The sequence below is a fragment of the Pezoporus wallicus genome, unplaced genomic scaffold, assembly GCF_028554395.1.
Source record: "Pezoporus wallicus isolate ANWC-B61680 ecotype Strahan unplaced genomic scaffold, APGP_CSIRO_Pwel_v1 contig_4238, whole genome shotgun sequence".
NCBI classification, from domain to species: Eukaryota; Metazoa; Chordata; class Aves; order Psittaciformes; family Psittacidae; genus Pezoporus; species Pezoporus wallicus.
This window is the reverse complement of record NW_026637932.1, coordinates 76,926-99,841: the sequence shown is the minus strand read 5'-3', so window position 1 is coordinate 99,841 and position 22,916 is coordinate 76,926. Positions and strand designations below refer to the sequence as shown.

Sequence of the window (22,916 nt, the reverse complement as noted above, 5' to 3'; positions counted from 1 at the left end):
GACCTGAGTAATACAAACATTCTTGTCAGGACTGGACGGGATTTTTAACACTCTTTTTTTTTTTTTTTTTCCTCTCTGTAATAGTTCAAGCACAGATTACACCTTCTCCAAAATCTGATTTCAGATTGACTGAATTACTAAATGCCAACATTAGGCTGCGATCCAAAATGAGTCTAAGGTAAATATTTAGTATAAAATAAAAGAAAGTTTCTAAGCGACAGACGCCATAAAAATTCACAGCTGTCTGAACATAATCTTACCTGCATTATACCTTTTCAGCATGGCTAAGGAGATGATCTTTGTGATGGGGATCAACACATACATAGTACAAGCAGGGCTGGAAGCACACGCCAAAATAAATGCTCATGTACCTGTGAATGTTGTTGCCACTGTCCAGATGAAGGAAAAAAATATCAAAATTGAAATTCCATCATGTAAAGATGAGACTAACATAATTACTCTAAGGTAAGACATAGCACTTATTATCTTTCTTTATAGCAATGCAGAGTCTACAAATAGAACAGTTGCTTGTCTTTGAATGACAGCTTGGGTAACTGACAATGATCACTGTAGTTTATTTGTTTTAAATGAAGTGACATGTACCAAAGCTTTCCTTGAAAATATGCATTACTTCCTGTGGCTGCAACCTGAGAATGCTACTTAGGACTATTTCTCAGTTATTGAGACCCATAAGCTATTTGAAACACAAATGGTATAAAATTTCTAATCCAGTGCATATATTTGGACTGGAGAAATTAAGTAAGATATAAGCCAGATGAATGCTACCATTTATAACAGATAACCCACATATATTTGCATTTAATGCCTTGAAGCAGAGAGGATTTTGTGTTTCTTGTGTTTTTACCTTGTTTCCCTGTGGCTGCCATTTGGTTTTCTTACCTGTTAGGTTTACTTGATTCATTATCAGTGCATGCAGTTACAATACACTCTGGAAAACTGTTGCAGCCAGATGCCAAACAAATGAAAACAGATGGAAATACAACTACAAAGAGAGGGAGGAAACAGAAAGAGTATGTCCAAGGAATCAAAGCAGTAGACCAAAGAAAACCTTCACACATACACATGAAAAAATACTGAGAAAGACAACCCGAAAATTCATCACAAAAGAAAAAGCATCACTGACAACAGAAATCAGCTATTATACAATACACTGAAATGTTAACAAGTTTCTGCTTTAGGAATACAGCCGTAACAAAAGAGCTCAGTTGCTTGATCCAGCTGCAATTAGCATTCATGGCTGCTGGCCCAGAGAAGCTCTGCAGGTCCCCCAGTTTAACCACCGGTTAGGCTAATCATTATTCTCCCTTGCCCTTTAATGGTCACAGACCATCCTGCATACTCCTCCCTAAGATGATCCCTCTACTCCATCAAATGTGATTGTAATCAGGTTCTCTGTGCAGACTGGGGAAGGTTTGGGCAGTTCATAGAGCTAAAATTAGCTGTGTGTTTTCTTTTGTTCTGTTTCTTGTGAAGACCAGGACAGTCTGCTCCCAGGGTCATCAGGACAGCAGGCACCTGCTCTCCCTAGCCCTGTGTTGGAGAGGGTGAGGTGGATATTAATGTGCTCAATAAGGATGCCGAACTGAGAATTTTGAACAGTGATATGGAGTTCAGAGCCCCAAGCAGAGCTGCAGGTTTTAGCAGAAGGATCCTCTCTGCAAAGCAAAATAAAAATAGTTTCCTCCTTTGACTTAAGGGGATATCAAATCAGACACAAAAAGGGTTAAATGCATTGCCAGTATCATACACGAGGGATTACAGCAGAGAAGTCCATGAGTTCCAGCCCAAGCACTGTTTTAGACCCTGCAGCATTATCATTTATAAAGTGAAGTAGTCACTCGGAAATAGCTCTATAATGCTAAGTATGTGAGAAAACTAAGATTCACTAGCTAACTTTTAGTACCATCAAATTTTCTCCAAAAAGTATTCCTGTTCACTGTTACAAAACAAATGGTCAGTGGAAATCACACAGAGCAATGAAAGAGCAATGAAAGTGCAATAAGTGAAGGTAAAGCAATAACTAGCAAATATAACATTGAACTACATCACTGGCAAGGTCAAAGACCAAGAAACGTAAAATCTTACAGCTATGAAGAGAAACAAGCAGGCATGATAGAGAGAGAAAGTGTACATGTGTACTTTATATAGAGTGAGTCAGTTTTACATAGACTTTCTCTTCCTTTTGCATAAATCCTATAAAGAATAAAGGACCTGTTGAATTCAATATTTTAGAGATATTCTGACAACTTCCCTTGTTAGCTTTAAATATCCCATTTAAAGAAACATTTCCAGAAACTATTGCTCTTTCATTTGTTTGTGAGCTCTCTTAAAAATATTTTAGCATTGAGTACTTTGTCTTGGTGGTCAGTGGGTTACATTCTCTAGTACTATGTCATTAGAGGAAGTCAGGATGTGATTTTATTTTCCACTTCATCTCTCAAATCCAGTCAAGGGAAGCAAACAGTCTTCAATAGCATTAAGGTTGGTTATATCCTACACACCATACAGGTTATAACCTGTCACAGTTGTGGGGATTTATATAAATTTTCAGGAGCTGAAGAGAAACTCAGGTGGGCTATCACAGACTCTAAAGAAAAAAATAATGAAACCTTTTGCAATAGAGAGATTACATTCCCAAGATAAATCAGCCCATTACAAACTCAACTTTCTTTATAGAAAAATCAGAGCAAAATAATTAATCATACCATAGAGAGAATACATAACATGTGTTTCAATTCAATCTTATCAAAGTTAAATTTAATTAAAAATAATAGTTATTTTTAAGGCTCTTTTAACATAATTATTTAGCAGATGGCTACTTAAACATACTTTTTAACAAAATTTACAAGAAGAAGTAAAAATCAAATAAATTTCAGGGAAAATTAGAGCCCTGTGATTAAAGTATAAATATGGAGAGCTGCCAGGAAATGCACTTTGCAAATATATATTTATAATAACATGCTACTGAAGTATATACATAAGCTTGAATACAGTTTGTATCACAGAGCTTTTTTTGCTGGTTTTAACTGTAGGATAAGCACAAATTGCTTCACATAGGCATTTTATCAGATGAATTATGAAATTACAGCACTGTGTACAACATGTATACAACTCAGGTAGCTGAAAATGCAGAAGAGCCAGTGAACACTGTGAGCTCACAAGGCAGCATGGTGTGTCTGGAGAGCAAGAAGGGAAATGCCTGGTACTCCAAGTTGCTGGTTTTATAACACCTTTCAACCAAGGTCAGAAGGATGAGGCATAGGAAAGGCAGAAATTATTGTTTCGCCAGAGCAGAAAGAATGCTAAAGATCTGTTTGGAGGACAGTCCCTTGCTCCTCATTTATCTGGGTATAATTTCATGCTGTGCTTTAAAACCTGGAAAAACAGTTTTTTGCTGGGTGGCTTTTTTTGTTGTTGTTGTTGTTTTTTTAAACTGCTCTTCTGTCCCCATGTTAAGGATGTATGTAAGGCCACGCTCATGGAAACATTAGTAGGCCCAACACAGCTGAATTGCTTGTCCTTTACCCCTGCAGTGAATTTGGCTTATATTATAGCACAGCTTCTTCTCTCATCCAAAAAATACACTAATACATATTGGAAAATCTCCTTTTTATTTTTCTCCCTTGTGTGAGATCAGAGAGTACAGATTCTTTCATACCATAGCTTTAGGCCTTCTTTGTGACTGTTTTTCTTGTTAAAGCACCAGAGCTGGCTCTTGTAGCCTATTTTTACTGTGCCGTGTGATTCTGCAGACATTGACATGTGTCACCTGTGATGCAGCTACATTTGTCAGCTCTCTGTGCTCAACAGGGAGGAATCGATCTTCCACTTTCATTAGGTGGCAGAAGTAGACTATTGGCATAAAAAATACTACAAAAATTGGTAAGAAACCCCAGGGCTTTCTGCTTGGAGACCCAGCCTGCAGTTCAGTGGTCATTTGAATTATTGAATGGGATTAAAATAAAAAACATTTTCCTTTTTGTCTCTGTACCCAGATGAGCCATCTGAAATACAAGTTGATTTGTATTTTCTTTCATCCTCTCAGCTTGTTAGGGAGAATACTTTATTTCAGATTCCATTCTTCAAGGTTCTCCTATCACCCAGCGTAGAGCGTTGCTGTCATGTCCTTATCTAAAAAAAGAAAGGGATGGCAAAGAAAACAAAGCCCACTGGTGACACACATTTTATTGAGGTGTTCCATGAGAAGAGCAATTGTGTGCTTTACACTGCACACAGCACGGTAGGAGCCTTCAAGAGGAAGAGAGGGCTATCAGATGAATACAAATTCATCTTTCAAATAGGTTAGACTGGAATTGCTTAGGCTACTACCGTGTGGACTGTATTAAAATAGAGACCATTTTGCAGACCGTCTTTCCATTCACTGTCACAAAGGCCACCTCCATTGGCAGACCACAAAAGCCCCGGGGCAAGCAGATCAACTTCATACTTGAGAAACAGCACGTGGGGAATTTTGAGCTGGATGTTAGCACTGATAAATGGCTAATAAGGTAGAGTTAGCACTTTAATAGCTGAGAGAAATAGGTTTTCATCTCTCAAAAGTGTTCAGCGTTGAGGATGTTTCTCTAACCCAAGCCAAAACTCACAGTTATCACAGCACTATAACAACTTCCATGAAGATCATGGGGTATGGAGCTGGGGGGTCAGGATATTTAGCAGTGAGAGTCTCAGTCTCATGCTGCACCTTATGTCACCCTTCTTGAGTCCTGACTAATACTGTTAGAGTCCACAATACTGGAAACAATGTTCTGAGCACATTTACGTAAATAGGCTCTTAACCTTCCTACACATCTCTCTGTGATGTCTTGTCAAGACATGGCCAGTGCATTTAAATCAAGCTGGAGACACTTTATTTGATCATTTCAGGCTCCTTTCTTTAATTTTGCTTTAACAAAAGTTGCATAGGAAGCAGCTTTCTGTAGCCACCAGTCCAACAGGTTGCTTTTTGAAGTTACGGCAGTATTTTCCCAAATATAATGTCAAAGAAAATGAAAAATAAGTAAGTTTAGCAGTGAACGCACAGAAGATGAGTTTAAAAATTTAAAAGTCCAGAAGATCAAAATAGAAGACTCAAAAAATTCAATAATTGACAGACATGCTTCTAAGTAAGTGGTCTGCTCTTCAAGGTGTTAGGCTTACAGACATCCCATCAACCGCAGTGCTTTTAATCTGTACATGTGATTCTAAAAGCCTAACTGAGCTATCTGCCTCTGAGATTGGTCTGTGCCTTTATTCAGTCTTAGCAGCCCTGAAAATACAACAGGAAAAATGCTGTAAATATCTGTAAAGCAATTTGCAAGGTATGACACTTGTTGCCGAGTACATGCTACAAGGCATTATTCAGGTCTTTTCCTCAGCAGTGCTCTATCAATACAGGTTTCCTCTAATGTTTTTTCTGCAGGTCTAAGACATTTGCTGTTACAAGAAATATTGGGGATTTGGATGCTAGTAAGATGACTCCGGTTCTTCTACCTGAAGCAGTGCCTGACATAATGAAGATGTCCTTTGATTCAGATTCTGCATCCGGCGAGACTGATAACATCAGGGTAAGTGATGTAGTGTCCAACTATTCTTTTGGGGGCTTTAAATCAGTGGAGGCCATTTATTTTCTCCATAGAAAAATGTATAATGCACCTCTGACCAAATAAGTATCTCAAAATAAGTCAGGTACAAACTAATAACACAAATAGCCCTATAGTAATATTATTTTAAAATATAGAGCGTAATACATCAGATTTGCCTCACTTTTTCAGAAGTAGAAACATTTTCTTTATTAATTAATTTTACACTGCCATCTACAGGATAGGCCCACAATCTTTAAAATACTTTGCAACTATTATGCAAGCATCACGTTCCCACGGCAGCCACTAACATTCCACAAGACACTCCATTGCTCAACTTATAGAACCAAATTTAATGCTTTAAGCATCCTGATTCACGGACAAATGGCAGTTTGTGCGTCAAGTCAAATGGCTTCCTGAGCTGCAGTTTTCCATAGCAGCCAGTACAGGCTTTCTATGATGGGCAGAGTTGTGAAAGCATCACCATGATAATCCATTCAGTGAAAGACTGACAGAGATGTGGGATACACCGTCCTGTTCTGGTTTCATTGTTGTCCTGCAGCTCTGAAGGCTCTTCACATAAAATGAGAAATGAACAGAGGATGAGTACGGCACTTTCCTATGGAGAAGTCAATAGGCAAATATACTTTCAGTGGCAGAAGTTTCTAATATACTGGAACAAGTAAAGTTCTGCTTCATGCCTCTGTGCTGCCCTTCTGAAAACTCAGCACTCTGCAATTATTCTTAAATAAACTGCAATTGAAAAATGGCATTTACTGAAGCATTCCACAGTATCATTAGAATTTCCTTTGGAAAGCAAATAGCATTAAAACTCCAGTTTTTAATTTGTTTTTCAGTGTGATTCATACAAGTTTGGAATCTTGTGAAACATGGTAAACTGAGTAAAAAATTAATTCCAAACCCGTATTACATGTGAAATGAAAGCTTATGATTATGGGTCTTTAGCTACTTGCTTTGTTGCTCCAGGAAGTCATAGTTTTCATTTCATGGATTTGATTCCAGTTTTAATTAATCATAATTTTTCTGCAAGCATACGTAGCACATGTATAATTCCATAGTTTTGAGCAGAAATTTCGAACATCTGATATTCTTTGACCATCTAGTTAATGTAGTCTCATATTCATGTCAGACCTCAACCGAGACAGAACTTTCATGCACACAGATGAAGATTCTGTTGTTTGACCCAATCAAAAATCAAAGGAAAGAACTCCAGTCAGTCTAGAGCACTCTCAGATTCATCAATAACCTGTTAACACTGTCTAATACTTCAGGAAAACAAAATCAAATATTTAGAATTACTATGCGATATGATTTTCCATTCTTATAACCTGAAGCTCTTTTTACACTAGATAGTCTAATCGAGCCATTCAACTAGTAATTTTGTCCATTTGAAAGCCAAGTTATCCTACGTCACAGCATTGCTATCTCAATAAACTGATTAATTCCCCCTGCAGAACATAAGTAACTATTACCAAAACAATATGAATCATAACACTCAAATATTTCTCTTACAACAGATTAAACTGCTGTCCAGTTTAATCTGACATCTGTATTATCTAATAGGACAGGCAGTCTGCAGAAGATGCTTCACTGGGAATTTACTTTGGACGCTCTTCTTCCCGAAAACAGCCATTTGTTCAATCTATGTGCTTCAATGCAAGTACATTTGGGGTTCAAGTGTGCATTGAAAGGAAAAGCATACATGCAGCGTTTATAAAAAATGTGCCTCTTTATTACCTATTTGGAGAGCATGCCCTTAGAATGAGCTTCAAGCCAGGTAAATACAACCATAATGGGTGTATAAGTAAGGGTGTGTATATGTACATGCATATTTCTAGATATACATATCTTTTGTATCTTAAGTACCACTAAAACTACCATTAGACCTACCACCCCTGCTGGTATTGGCAACAGAGTATGCTTGTAGCAGGAATCCATTTCTCCCCTACTCATCTGAGCAGTGATTCCTCACCTCTCCCAGCAATGCCGCTCAGCAAGGCTGGCATCAAGCAGAGCTGATCTGTGCCTGCAGAGCGTGTCTGATGTGTCCTGAATGATTGGATTTGGGATTCAGGCACAGAGCAATTGGACATGGGTAAGAGATCTGATGCAGTGTCCTGTAGCTACACTGTAAAAAGTAGACTTTTAAAGGGTATTATGGATTAACCCTGCCAGGATCTAGTCCTTAATGTCTTAATCCATGTCCATAGGAAGTGAAAGCACGGCAGGCTGCCAAATCTAGATTTCCTAAGTATCAAAATGAATGGCCTAACCATTGGGTCATTCTTCACTGTTCGAGAGTTGAGCCCCAACTCCTCCATGATGCCTAATTCACTATCCCCTACTACATTATGTAGTTAAGCACTTGACTTAAATCTGCTGACCATACTGTTTATTGACTTGAAAATAATCTAGTATCATGTTAATATTTAAAAACTTGGTTACTGCCAGTATGTGCTTTAGCTGTTACAGAAATTTTGTAACAAAGTTTCTGAATACCAAAAATAATCAGTGACCATGTACTTTTTCATCTGGGGAAGAATGGCTAAAAAAAAAATTATAGCCAAAAATGGCTTATGCCATCATCCAGTTGCTGATAGTAACAGCAACGCTAATTGCTGCGTAATTTCAGTTTATACAGAGGCGCCTATTGAAAAACTACAAGTCACAATTCAAGCAGGAGACCAAGCTCCTACAAAAATGGTACGTTTAGTAACATTTGAAGATCCAGAGGAACAAGTACCTTCCAGAAAAGAAACGCTTAAAAGAGTGAAGAAAATCCTTGATGATACTAATGACCAGGTACTAGCATAAAAATCCACTTCTAGATTTGTGGGAGACATTACACAAAACTTAGTTATTTGTATTTCTTTATCTTCCTTTGCTTAGATAATACAAAAAAGTTGGAAAATAAAGACAGGGCTTTGGGTACACAGTCTTTCTGCAGGTCTTTTGCTTGCATTCATCTCTTCTGCATGTGAAGAACATTAGAAAGAGCAGGCTGGTTTTCTAGGCGTTTCTGAAAATCTCTTGGAAGACACAAAATAGTTATGTGCTCAAAAAGGTAATCCATTCCTTCCAGCACTGTAACTGGAGCAAAAAGGAATGATGCCTACCTAGACAACTTGCCCTGAGATGTAACAGCTATGGTAATGTTATTACATGTTCCATGTAACTGCATGATCAACTATTTCTACACATGTTGCATATCACAAAAGTGTTTGATGTATTCTTCTGTGTAGTTTTAACATGTTATTATAAATTTGCCTGCTTGTGATGTATTGCAAGAATGCTATCAGGCATACATCTTGTCTCCTAAGGCAGCAGAGAGACTTGTAGCTCTCTGTATCTGATTTTACTTACAGTTTTCTGCAGCAGCACAGAAAAATAATTTTGTTTTTCCCATGATACCATTAACCAGGGGATAATAAAAGCCAGAAGCTCATCGTCCAGTGCGAGCAGTGCCAGTGGAAGTGCCGAAAGTGCAGCAAGTAGCCCCTCCAGCAGCGACTCTGACAACAGAGTGTCACAGGCAGCCGCCCAGATAAATCTGAAAAGAAGACAGTCCAAAGCCAAAGAAAAGAAATTCTACCCTTTTGGGGACAGTGGTGGCAGCAGTAGCAGCAGCAGCAAAAGCAGTAGTAGCAGTAGTAGTGGCAGTAGTAGCAGCAGTAGCAGTAGTAGTAGCAGGAGTAGCAGCAAAAGCAGAAGTAGTAGCAGCAGCAGCAGCAAAAGCAGCAGTAGTAGTAGCAAAAGCAGCAGCAGTAGTAGCAGCAGCAAAAGCAGTAGTAGTAGCAGCAGCAGTAATAGCCCCAGCAAGAGCAGTAGCAGCAAAAGCAGCAGCAGTAGTAGCCCCAGCAAGAGCAGTAGCAGCAGCAGCAGCAGCAAGAGCAGCAGTAGCAGCAGCAAAAGGCCGAGTAGCAGTAGCAAGGGGAGCAGCAGAAGCAGTAGTAGCAGCAGCAAAAGCAGCAGCAGTAGCAGTAGACCTAGCAGCAGCAGTAGCAAAGCATCTGGTATAAAGCCGAAGGCTAAGAAGCAGTCCAAGACCACACCATTTCCACTTGTCAGTGCTCCTGAAGAAGAGAGAAGAGTCCATGAACGGAAGCCTAAAACACAGAGTAGCAGCAGTAGCAGCAGAAGCACCAGCAGTGGCATCAGCAGCAGCAGTGAAAGCACTGGTGCTTTCCACCACCATAGCAAATATGACAGACAAGCTGAGATGAAACATGTCAAGTCCCAGTTTAACAGTCACAGTAATGATGTTTCTACAGAATGGGTAAAATTTTCTAATGCTTTGACTTCTGCTGGGAGGTGATCTTTACTGAGCTGTAGGTAATAACTTCTTTTGGAATTTTGCAGGAATACCACCTTCCAAAAGTATACCAGCTCCGCTTCAGGTCTGCTAAAGTCCATTGGGTAAGTCCCTAATTCAAATGTATGTTCTCATGATGGCTATGTTTGATATGATCAAGCATATTACTGAAGGACTTTGTTTCATTTCAGTTGAGAATGCCATGCTGTCCACTAAAATGTTGACAATAGCCAAAATAAGAACATTTATTACTAAAATGCTATTATACTATATCCTTCTGTTGTTGCAGCACTTGCAATCCTTAAATTTGGGTCTTTGGGATAGATGCTGTACAATGCAATAAAAATTAAAGTTAACAAAGACTGGGGGGGGGGGGGGGGGGGGGGGGGGGGGGGGGCGATTATAAAACAGCAGGATCTTCCAATGGGAATAACCATGTCCAATGTTTTTAGGCAATCATGGAAAAAAATCATCAGGTATGTGGACTGTATCAGAAACAAGATTCAGTATGCATTATGTCATAGAGGTATTTTAAGTATATTTTAGGATGACAACATACTGGTTTTTGTAGGTGTTATCCTTAAAGTTATTATGTATGCTGCTTGTGAAACAGGAAGATGATTTACAGTGTTTTTCACTAATCTGTGATCTCTTTCATATTTCTAAAGTGTCAGTTTTCATGGACAATGTGATGTTGCTCTTTGCAGTCACTGTCTATGCAGCCTTCCTATCAAGCAGAGATGCAGATGGATCCAAGGCGTATTCCTATCCAACATATTTCATGTCTGCATATGATAATAAAAATAACACTCTAGATATGTCTATGTTACCTACAGAGGGAGGCTAATAACTCTGTTGTTGATGTCTATACTTGTAAAACTAGAGGCCATGTCATAGTTTTTTAACCATGTTTCTTAGCATCCAGGTCGTAAGATATCAAGCAGCTCATCGTCATCTTCCTCTAAGCTGGAAAGCAGCCACAGCAACAGCAGCAGCAGCAGCAGCCACCACCATGAAGAAAATACTGACCACAGCTCAAAGAGGAAGTACGCGAGCAGAGGAGACAGCAGCCACCGCAGCCGAGGATGCAGCCTGACACGCGAGGTACTGCTACTACCTGCTTGGTACAAACAAGCAGCTGGGCTTTGCTGGGTGCAGAGCAGGAACTTTAGATGTGGTGGCACTCGAACCAGCTGAGATAGAGCTCAAACGAGCACTTGAACAGCTAACATTTAGACTCGGAAAGTACTCTGAAGTCAACTTTGTAAATTCAAAGTTGAAGTCCGTTGAGATATTTTCTCCCAATGAAAATATCTTTTTCCAAATTCCCTTAGTTTCAGGGTTTTGTTTGCTGATTTCTTGGGTATATTTTCCTTAATTTCTAAAGGTATTTGTGTATGTGAAACCTTGTATTTCATGCAACTTGAAGGGAATGGGGTTGTAAGTTAAAAGGGAAATAATTTTCTTATGAAAGCCCAAATGAAAAATAAATTGCATCAAGGTAAAAATGGGGAGGGAAAAATAGGTTTTATTTAAAGATTTTTTTTTTAAAAGTTTTTTAAACTTAAGTCCACCTAATTTAGATGTAGACCTGAGGTCATGAGTACATGAAGTGCATAACTGAAATCAGATTCTTCATTGTCATTACTGATTGGTAAATGTTCCATTAAGCCCAGGTCATCTTTATCTTATTACACACTTAGTATTCTATAATTGTACTAAGAAAAGGTATATACACAATAATAGAACAAATAGCTCTGCAAATGCAGGTAATGTCTATGGGAACTCTGCTACTGAGAAGGTTTTCAAAATAATCAACTGGCTTGAAGGAGCTGCAGTATAGTAAAATGCACTGTCAATGTGTATACTGTTATGAAGATACCTAGTACGTATTTATGCAACTATTTAAAATATTGAACAAAATCTTACTGTGTGCATAGAGATAGTTTGGAAGAGTCTTGGATCCCTCATCAAAACAACCATGTCTTTAAAAATTCCTGGTGGTAATGAAATAATTAAGAGTCCAACCAAATTTATCCTTAAATATTGGGGTTATAGAAACACATACTTCAAACTAAACAGATGAAGGATGAGAGCTGCTTCCTGTTATCAGCACACTTAAACTGGACTGTAGGATCTCCAGTGTATACACAGAAATATTTAAACACAGATGGTTGGGGGCTCTTTTTCAGTGCAACTTCCTGGGAGACGTAATTCCACCTGGCATTACAATTGTGGCACAGGCAGTAAGGAGTGACAACAGAAATCAAGGTTATCAAGCCACAGCATATGTTCGTTCTGATGCTGCCAAAGTTGATGTGCAACTAGTTGTGGTTCAGCTGGCTGAAACCAATTGGAAAGCATGTGCTGATGCTGTAATACTCCCTCTGAAAGCACAGGTAAGCACACAGGCAGCTTTGCTCAGAGTGACATCTAAAAGCCCAGTGATTTTTTAAGTACAGAGCACCTGATGATTAGGAAAACTAGACAGGAAAAACATATATATTTTGAAATGTTTCACAAAGTTTGTGAAATTTCAGAAAATGTTCCTCTCTTTCACTATGTTTTTTGCATTAAAAATAAAAAAGAAAAAAACCTAGCCACTTCAAAATCTGCAAAAAAACCAAGATACCGATATTCAGGATATATCAAGAAGTATTGGGGAAGGCTACTGAAAATTATAGGGCAGTCTTCTAAAAAGAAAAATTGCATATTGATTCTGAAATTACCAAGTCTAAAGAAATCTTGAAATGATGAGAAACCCAATGTTTTATGAGCTGCTTTAAGACAGGAATATATATATGTAGTTCTGCACAACCTAGCAAACTTATTCTACTATGCCACAGCTTTTTCCAGATGTAGTCAAAAATTCTCTGTGAGCTTATTTATAGCAAAAGAAAGACTTGGAAACATTAAGGATCAGCATAAAGTTTCAGGAAAGAACTAAAACTTGCATCTTGAAATGGCCAAGGGTGGTTCTGTGATTCTTTTATGAAATTTGGGTGACTGTTTCCCTGTTTGTAAAGGCCAGACTGAGATGGGGCAAGGAGTGCCAGGACTACAGGATAGCAGCTACAGCTACCACAGGCAAACTGGCGAGGAAGCCAGCTGTGCAGCTGAAGGTACAATGGCGAAGTCTTCCATCATGGTTAAAAAAGACAAGCTCGGCGTATGTAATTTGTTCTTTCCTAAGTTATTATTTTGCTTTTCTTACGCTAGTTGGCTTTATGAAAACACTGAAAGAATTTGATAAATTTTTTCAACCCAAACATGTTTGGTGTTTTTTTCTGGATGGAAAAAAGAATTTCAGTTCCACGAAAGTGTTTTTTGAATGTGTTCTAATTTCTCCACATGAAAATCCAGAAATACCTCAAATATTTAAAAGCTTTACATGGTTAGTTTTATTTTCCACATTAAATTATTTGATATTCCAGTTCAAAATGTCTTATTACTTTGAAATGTTCTCTATTCAATTGCAAAAAATAACCAGTTAAAATGAGCAGAATAAAACCAATGTGTTTCCTCCAGGTAAAAATCAACCATTTAATTTGACCCAAAGTATTATTTCTTTGACTTTTCAATTTGTCCATTGTTTCCCTAATTTTTCAGAACTGCAGGTAGTCCTCGTTCTCCCACATCTGCATTTCCTCGAGTACCTGAGTTTGTCACATCTTGTTTACCTCTAGATTCATGAAATACGTTCCTGGTGCAGCACTTGTGTTGGGCTTTTCAGAAGCACATCAGAGAAATCCATCTCGTGAAGTTATAGTAAGGGCGGCTGCAACATCTCCACGCACAATTGATGCAGTAATTAAAGCTCCTGGGGTACATGTCAATTTTTATTTTCCTTTTCCCTACCTTGAATGGATTTTCAACTAATAATATTTCAACATTTAATGTAAAGAAAAAAAAACAAAACATTCCATTTTAGACAAGCTGCTATATGCCTGACTACATTACATGAGTTTGAAATATATACAAGAGTACTTCTGATTTTGTGTTGCTTTTGCGCAATGTATCAATAAGTTGAAAATCAGGCTCTGTAGTCAAATGCTTTGTTTCCATGCTGAGAACAGCACTTAGGCCCAAATCGTTCCATGTATGACTGCACTGCACTCACACCTTTATTCATTTTACCCAACATGACTAGTTCTGTGCGATGTGTGAGGGTCCCAGAGCAGATAACAGAGGCCTTGATAATGCTTTGCACTCTGTCGCAACCATATGCAGCATCTATTTGTGTTGGTATTCAAGTCCCACATCTGCAGTAACTATGCTTGATGAGACAGGTCTGAGCAAGTTATAACAGCCACAAATACAACTCTGCCTTAACCAAACTGGAGCAGTTAGTTACACTGTCAGAGCAGCTTGCACAGGCTGGATCTGCAGAATCCCACGATTAATTGGTCCTTCTCCACCAAATCCCTCTGCACTGCTTTGAAAAATTTTCCCTATGGATCCCTGGCAAATTAGTAACAGCTAGCTATTCACACATAGAGAAATTAGTGTGTCTTTAACCTTCCATGGTGGTTTAGTGTTACAGGATCTTTAATATATGATAATGAAGACACAGGCACAGTAGGCATTAATTTGCTTGTTTTGGTAAATGTGACTTGCAGCTACAGTGAGGGATCTTACCCCAACACTCGCCTGCTCATCATGCCAATTTTCAGCCTGTAATAGATGCTGTTCACTTTTCCAGACACATCCATCAACTTATTCAGTTACTTAATTTGATACCTTATTTTTTAAGAAGTCAATTCAATATCACTTAAATTTCATCTATATCTGTTACTTTCCAATGTCCTTAGCAATTTCTCTAAAAGTATGACTAGAACAGAAGACAATGGTTCCTCACAAAACACAGGTTTGGGTGCATCCTAGTGAGACTAGCACAAGTGCAATTGTATACATGCATCTTCAAGATGTTTTTTTCAAGATAAGAGACTTATTTGTTTGCAGTCATATCCTGAGCAATATGGTTCAATTTATCTTGATGTATTTTTATTTCTGCTTTTTCAGGTAACACTTTACTATCAGGCACTCCGAATGCCATTCACTCTGCCCTTAGGCCCATCTCCAACTTATGAGACTCGAGATATCACTGCCTGGAATTTCTTTCCTGAAATAGCTTCACAAATAGCACAAGAAGATCAATGTAAATATTATTTATATGCTTGTCTCATGAATAAGCAATGTTTGTAGATCCACCCTCTGCCATGACAGGGCCTTGCCTTTCCTTGTAGTGGTCTTACAGGGAAGCATGGCATCTCTGCTTTCTCAATAGCTCATTCCTTCACTTAGAAGTAAGTTTGTTGGCAGATGTATGAAGAGACTCCAAACTGATATAAGTATTCAGAGTTCACGAATCACTCCTGTCTTCGAGGGCAAGGGATTCTCTTTTTGCCCCTTTAAGAAGGTGCCATCTCTGCATTGAGAGGTGATGGTACAGGACAGATCATGTATTTTCTGCCCTCTATTTTTTTCAAAAAGGAGTCATATGAGTCTCTAGCTGGTAGGTGCCTAGCACTTCTGTGGGAACTATGAACTAATTTTTGTCATATTTAGTTATGATTTCTAGTTTGTCAAGAATTTGCTATGATTTAGTTCCTGTTACCTTGAATTTCATGGTTTTGTGAATTTAAGCATGTAATGAAAATCAGTACAAGTATATCTGTATCTGGTCATTATTCTGCAGTGCTATCCTGTCCTTACACACTCTGGCAGCACTGAAAGTTCCTGCCAAGGAAATGATGAAGTTTCTTTCCCGTTGCTGGGTATTTCAGTTTCATAGAGGTGGCTTTCAATACTTTGAAGCAACACATACACCACTGTCACATCTGCAGTTTCTTTTCTGGCTTTGTTTTACAGCCACATGTGAAGTCAGAGAAGGAGATTTCAAAACATTCGACCATGTGAGCCATACATATTCTTTCAATAAAAGCTGCAACCTGATAGCGTCCCAAGACTGTACTGAGCGCCCAAAATTCATTATTACTACGAGAAATGTTGATCCTCAGTCTTTCTCAAGAGAGGTTCACATAAATACATCCTCAGCGTAAGTGTGATTTATACTCAGGGCTCAGAAATGAGGTATAAAGTTTTAGGGAGTTAGTCTGGGGGTGGGAAACCTGTAGCTCCTAGGTAAAACTGGTTTGCAATTAGATATTTGGGGAAAAACAGGATTTCCAGAAGGAATACTCATCTGAGACTTTTTGTTTAGTTGCTCTTGTCTTCTATTTCACAGATGCCATTATCTGATAATGTGCTTATTATGTCCCCATGCTGTCTTTTCTTTAAAGGTTGAATCTCAAAACCCAAAGTTCTACTGAATTTTCATTCAAAGATCAGATACTCAAGTTGATTCTCTGCTAGCTTTGGTCACACATATCTCTATTTTTCATATTTTAAATTAACCACTAGTTTTTTGTTTTGGTTTGTGGGTTTGTTTGGTTTTTTTTTAATTTATTTTTATTTCTCTGAAGGAACATCGCAATCTATCCTGCTGCAAATTCATCTCTTCTTGTGACATGCAATGAAGAACCAGTTCTATCACGCAGTGGAGTTTCCAAGTATGAAAAATGTAAGCTGTGATACTCACTTTTGCAGGACTTAACGTACCCAGAAGCTAAATATGTTAAAGATGTTTTTTACAAATTCCACAGAAATATCTCAGTGTAAGGAAAATACAAGTGGGATTAAAGAAAATAAAATCTAGGCTTGACTTTCTTAAGATTTGTACTGGCTTACATTCCTGTTTCCTACAGTATATACACTTTTACCTCACTCCACCACAGCTGGCAGGTAAATAAAGCCCCTTCTTATTCATGTGGTATGTCCAGGTTGGTGGTTGGTTAGAAAAAAACATCACAGTTAGATGCTTTGTTTCAGATACTTAGCTGGAGCACCAGCAATGTCATTATCATTTCGAGATTTAGCAGACTAGATACAAAAGTCAGATTCAACTATAGGTAACAGCAGTAGAATATTTTTACATATAAAGAGATAATTTATCTTATTTTTGCTTTCTCTCAAAAAAAAATCCCACTGTAGCAGCAAAATTATCATCGTGAAGGAAATGCATTAGGGTGTAATTTGTGCTCAGTTTCTCCATTAATCTGAAATTAAACAGATCACCTTATGATTCACTATCTTTTTACAGACAATGTTAAAATTTCAAAAAATGAGACAACAGTTAGCGTGGAAGCTCCAACACATGGGCTGAAGAAAGTGACTTTTGATGGTGTGATCCTTAAGGTATTTGGCTTACTTTCAAGGTTACTACTTTCTTTCAGTTTAGTACCTTGGCAGTGTAACAGACCAACACTTCAGTATTCACTACAAAGATGTGCTGTTTTATAGGTTACTGTTGCTTCATGGATGAGAGGAAAGACCTGCGGAATCTGTGGAAATAATGACAGAGAAAAACACAACGAACTCCTAATGCCAAATCGTAAGCTGGCACACAGCTGTTCTACATTTGTTCATTCATGGGTATTGCTAGAAGAATCCTGCTCTGGTGGTGAGTAGAACTGAAAACACTTTATGTTTCCAGAGAAAACAATTCCACTTTTCCTCTGCCAATAGCTAGAAAACATTTTTTTTTAAAAAGTAGCAGATATCTTTTTTAGTAAGAAAAGACAATAGTAATATATATCCGTTTTAACTTCATTAACTACTGTCTGATTAAAACACTACCCGTGAATATAGAGAATACATAATACAGCAAAAGTCTTTGTCTCTTGAAGAGTTCAATGTTAAATAATTGATTCTACTGTAATTTCTTACAGAGTAGCTTTTTTCTTGGAGAGGCAAAATCAGGCCTAATCTTGCTCCTATTGAAAGAAGTGTGATTTTCACCACTGAATCAAAGCAGTTTCAGCTGTTGTCTGCAGACTTAATTTGAACAAACCAGTTGCATACTATGAATGTAGTGTCAGATCTGAAGTTTATGTATATGTTCAGAGTGCACAAAATTTCACTTTTGCTCTGCACCATCAGAGGGTGTGATCTCAGAGAAATATTTAGAAATACTGTTACTGTAACAGAGTTTACTCTCACATATAACTGGACAACTAATGATGGCCTTCCATAACATCAGTACAGTTTTGTTCTGGAGGTCTGCATTTACCTGGGACCTGAGATAACCTCATTGAAGTTAATGGTTGTTTTCTCCTTGACTTCAGTGGCAGCAGAATTGTACTTATCTGTGTGCCATGAAACAGAGTTATGTCTGGGATCCTGTTAAGTTACATTATACCTTTCTAGTGAGATAATTGCAGCATTATAAATATCATCCAATGATGTTATTATATAGATGCTGCTTTTTTTTTTTAATCCATTCACTACAGTTGACATTTTTCCTAATGCAATGAAGTAGCCATTGTGCTTGCAATATCTCTTCTTAATAACTTTCAGACATGAGAGGTTATTTTCTGTGTATTATGTAGTTCTAAAAAACTGGGTATACATGATTCCATCTGGGTTATATTGTGCAATTAGATATTAAAAATAGCTCCCCTTTCAGAGTCTGTCTTCTATCCCCCAACTTATTATCACCCTATCTCGATAACCTCACTACTGTGAAAACGGTTTGTCAGACATCTGTGTTTTAATAAAAGCTGAAGAGAAAATATGGACCTTTATTACTGTAAGGATCGATTGGGATTTATTTCTACAATTTTAACTACCTTTCCTTTTTCTCTTAGGGTGCAAGCTGCAGCGCAGTTATGTGAAGCTGAATCGAAATCCTACTATTGATGGAGAGGAATCTATGTGCTACTCTGTTGACCCAGTACTGAGATGTATGAAAGACTGTACTCCAATCAAAAAAACTTCAGTTAAGGTTGGCTTCCACTGCTTCCGAAAAGGTACGATATTTTTCTCTCTGTGTGTCATGTACTGTAGGAGATCTGTCAGAGCATTCAAAAGAACAAAACACAGCACAGCCACGCACAGACCTGTATTGCTTCGGCTCCTCTCTGAGCTGTTGTTTTTAATCCCATTAGTATTTGCTATAACCACTGACAGTACTGGCCAGCTAAAAGCTAGTTTAGATGATGGCAGGTAGCATCATCTGAGAAAAACATTTTAGGTGGAAAAAGGGGCAGCTGTGATCAATACATTTTTTTTCACATTTTCAGGATCTCCATAAAGTTAAGATAAGGAACACTGAGTCCTTTTATGTACATTACAGCCTGCAATTGTGTGTAGACCAGGGCAAGCAAGGCAATTGAAAGTCAGTGAAGTAGTGTGACATGACTGCTGTGATTAGGCTGCCATGCTATGCCACTGTGCAATACATCAGCTAAAAACACATTGCTGAAATGTTCTCTAGATTGTTCCAAAAAGCAGTCTGGTTTTGAACATATTTTACACACACACACTCATGCCCCAGATTTTTAAAAATACTAGTTCTTTTTCCCCTTTCACTTATACCAATTTGCTACGGATACGATGCATTGTCTAACTCAGATTCACACTGAAGTTATATAAGCATGAGAGGAGAATCCAGCCTGGAACAGATATTTCCTTCCTCAATCTTTTAGTGAATTACACAGTACATGTATACCTTAGAGGGAAGCCTACCATTAGGGAGTATCTAATGATGTGGTCTCTTCTCTGTGTTAACCATTGTTGGCCAAATCAATTGTTGGCTGGGATAATCCAGTGTGGATTTTCTGAAGTCAGTGAATCCCTCTGTTGAGTAATAGTGGAGAGGAACAGAATATTTTGTGTCTGATTTTAAACAACAGCTGTGTAGAACTTCTCACTTTTCTCACGTTATTAATATCTGCAATATGTGCTGAATCAGCCCATAAAGTAATGAATATGTTTCTAGAATAGTCAACCATCTACAACAACCTATTCAACAAGTAGCACAGACTGCTAATAGTTTTATGACAGCTCCTTGAGATGTGAATTTATGCATCCTTTTATGAAAAGAAAAACCCACCCTCAACAAAAAAAAAAACAACTTCCAAAGTCTCGTCATATTCATGTTCCACAGATTTCTTTTGTGTATCCACGTCTGTATCTCTGAAATGTTGTTACCCCAGGGCACTCACTGCCTCAGAATATTTGGCTATAATAAAGCTGTCTCATTCTCTCACAGAAATGTTTGAGAAAAGAGGAAAATCAGGAAAAAAAAAAACAGAAAACAAAAAAAGATTTATTAGTTGTCAGAGCCAGTGTTGTTTTAACATCAACTGCAGCCTTCACTGCTTCATTTACTGAACCAGAGACTGGGAAGTCTGCTAGCAGCACTTCTAATCAAGAGTTTTTTGGTTTTTTTTATTTAACCTGAGCAGAAGGGAGAGGAGTAGAGGGAAAAGGAGAAGGAGGAAGGGAAAAGGCACCATTTGTGGTTTTTTTAGCAAGGTCATTGCTTTTTCTCAGGCTAAAGATCAACAGGGATACAACACCAGACCTTAAAAACTTTTCCTTTCTTTCTTTGATAACTTGGAGAAGTAGAAGAAACAAAATCCTTATCTTTCTCAAGCTGAGAACATGTATTTTCATACACTGCACAAAGACCTTTTCTTAGCAATTTGTATGAGAACTCAGACCTGCTAGTCTGCATTTCAAAAGAGAGAGACCCCATCACTGTCACCAGTGGAGCAAGGATAAAATGAAGTACAAGGATGCAGAATTTCCCGTTGTCCTCAAATCAGTGAGACTGTAGTCTTAGGATCTTGACTGAGGCAGACATCAATCCAAACTTAAGTCCACATATTAGTTTACATTTCAAACATGCAACAAACCCTACCCATAGGGAGAGTCGTTACTCAGCCTGTTTGCCCAGGGAACTATTTCCTACATGGATATGAATGTGATCAGACCCACAGTGTGCCCAAGAGTAAGAAACATAAAAAGAATTAATGTACATTAAAAAAAAAACATAAATCAGGCGTTCCATAGTATTTCTCATTTCACAGCTTGAAAATATTATATATTTGTTAAAAGAATCTCCAGCACCTTTCTGGAAAACATTTATTATCCATTTTTTCTATGCAAAACCTGTGCTTCAGGTTGGGCAGTAATTTAGCCAAGGAGAGTATTACCATTTCAGGACGTAAGTGACTGAACCCATGCAGCAGTCTCCAGATTTTCCTGTGATGAGAGATGGCATGTTATAAATGTACTGTCCAACTAAGGGATAAAACAAATGGAGGGAAAATTATGAAAGCTTTACCGATTCTCATTATACAAACTTAATCTAAATGGATGTCCTAATATTCTTCCAGATGCAATGATAAACCTCCAACTAGCTAAGAATATTTATTGGGAGGATGAATATCATTATTCCATTTAGATTATTTCAGCATTAAGGGATATGGCTTATTCAAGCTGCTGTTGATAAAGCAGTGTGGTAAGGTTAATACTGCAACTGACAATGCTCTGCCAGATTTCACAATATATGGGAAACTTTAATTAGAAGTTTATGAACCTCTGAAAATTCTCCAAAGGGCTTATCCTTCAGAATGAACTTTGACAGTCAGCTGAAATACGCAGTGTTATGCAGCACAAACATAAAAAGAGATTGCTGATGTATATTGCTGTGTGGTGGTCTTACATCTGCAGTGGCTACCTCCATCACTTTTACAGCCTCCTGCCTGTTGTCTTTGTGCTTTGTGAAATGTTATTCATTTTGGGTTTAGGGAAGTATTATAGTAATTATGTCATGGATGAAAATCCTGCTCCAAGTCAGTAAGTCAGTTAGATGTCAGTTGTGGGGGCAGGATTTCATTCTTTGGTTGATGAGGGAGTTGGCAGCCATCAAAACAGTATTTCCTTGAAATGTGTTAATTTGCTTGATGTTAGTTAACAATGGCTTCACTCTTCTGACAGATACCGCTGTAAGCCTGCTGGAATGGCAGAGAAGCAGCGATAAGAAATCTGCATCTGAGGATGTTGTGGAGTCTGTGGATGCTGACATTGATTGTACCTGTACCGGCTCCTGTAGTTAAGCTAAAAGCTTCAGGGTTATGCTATAGACATACTATACAAATAATTGAATAGCTGGGCAGATAAGAAGGGAACATAATAGCTGTAGTAAAATATTAAGAAAGGTGCTTACAGAAAATAAGCCTACTGCATTGCATCCAAAGTCAAATGCATTATGTACAGTCTGCACTGCTTAATAAATATGTTGTTCATTAAATAAGTATTCATGTGGTCCATCTCTTTATTTTTCCCTATCAACAAAGCAATCAGACCAACTATAATATTATCCAGAAATTCTGCTTCCTTTTATCTGCAATATAATTACAGCAGTCCTCTCTTAAAATTACGTTCACTAGGTGATGAAAGGAAAACATGATTACGGCTACTGCTAACATTCCATTGTACAAACAATTTCATATTTAGCATACTAAAGACACAGTAAGCATTTGTTTTCTTTTATGTTTTCTGGTAAAGAGCAAAGTCTGTTCTTGGAACTGTTCTGCAAAAAAATACATTTTACTCCCAGCAAGACCATTAGCTTTAGTACATTCTACAAAGGAATGATTGGACTGCTAGACTCCCACTGTAGCTTTCCAGAGAGCTATAGTGTGTGACACATTCCCCATTTTCATTTAAATTTCAATGGATGTGCTGTTGCTTCATGAGCTAAAAGCATGAATAGGAACTTTTTTTGTTGTTTACCATCTCCTATTGTATACCTATGAAAATGATGCCTTTAAAAAAATCAGGGAACAATAATACGTCAGGTAGCACCCTGAATTCTCTTAAAAAAAGTGATACTAAGAAAAATATGTAAGATCAATAACATCATAAAGCTAAAATAAAGTACAAGCAGGACAGTTAGACTGTGTTTAACCAGCAAAGTGTCAATCTGCTAGCTTTCACTAGGCCTATGCAGAAAGGCAATTCCCTCCCACCCCAAGAGGCCAGGAATAGGTGTCACCTTCTAACCCCAAACAATGGCACAATATCTCTTTACCTTGTACGCAAAACAGCTGTGCAGTGAGCCATGATAG

General features: G+C 38.0%; 1 protein-coding gene across 1 annotated transcript in view; it reads left to right on the top strand.

Moving 5' to 3' along the window:
• The window catches only part of LOC130598717 (vitellogenin-1-like), a 58,067-nt gene extending 35,965 nt beyond the window's left edge, over window positions 1–22,102 (top strand). The window contains exons 18-36 of the mRNA XM_057408433.1: window positions 85–178; window positions 280–465; window positions 5,441–5,585; window positions 7,185–7,398; window positions 8,254–8,423; window positions 9,043–9,433; window positions 9,560–9,897; window positions 9,981–10,037; window positions 10,852–11,037; window positions 12,126–12,332; window positions 12,960–13,102; window positions 13,620–13,758; window positions 14,956–15,091; window positions 15,805–15,991; window positions 16,419–16,516; window positions 17,096–17,190; window positions 17,296–17,455; window positions 18,642–18,803; window positions 21,784–22,102. Of these exons, the coding sequence (XP_057264416.1) occupies window positions 85–178; window positions 280–465; window positions 5,441–5,585; window positions 7,185–7,398; window positions 8,254–8,423; window positions 9,043–9,433; window positions 9,560–9,897; window positions 9,981–10,037; window positions 10,852–11,037; window positions 12,126–12,332; window positions 12,960–13,102; window positions 13,620–13,758; window positions 14,956–15,091; window positions 15,805–15,991; window positions 16,419–16,516; window positions 17,096–17,190; window positions 17,296–17,455; window positions 18,642–18,803; window positions 21,784–21,902 (3,227 nt within the window). The 3' untranslated portion in view covers window positions 21,903–22,102. The remainder of the gene's footprint in view (window positions 1–84; window positions 179–279; window positions 466–5,440; window positions 5,586–7,184; window positions 7,399–8,253; window positions 8,424–9,042; window positions 9,434–9,559; window positions 9,898–9,980; window positions 10,038–10,851; window positions 11,038–12,125; window positions 12,333–12,959; window positions 13,103–13,619; window positions 13,759–14,955; window positions 15,092–15,804; window positions 15,992–16,418; window positions 16,517–17,095; window positions 17,191–17,295; window positions 17,456–18,641; window positions 18,804–21,783) is intronic.
• Window positions 22,103–22,916: the final 814 nt, after the last annotated feature.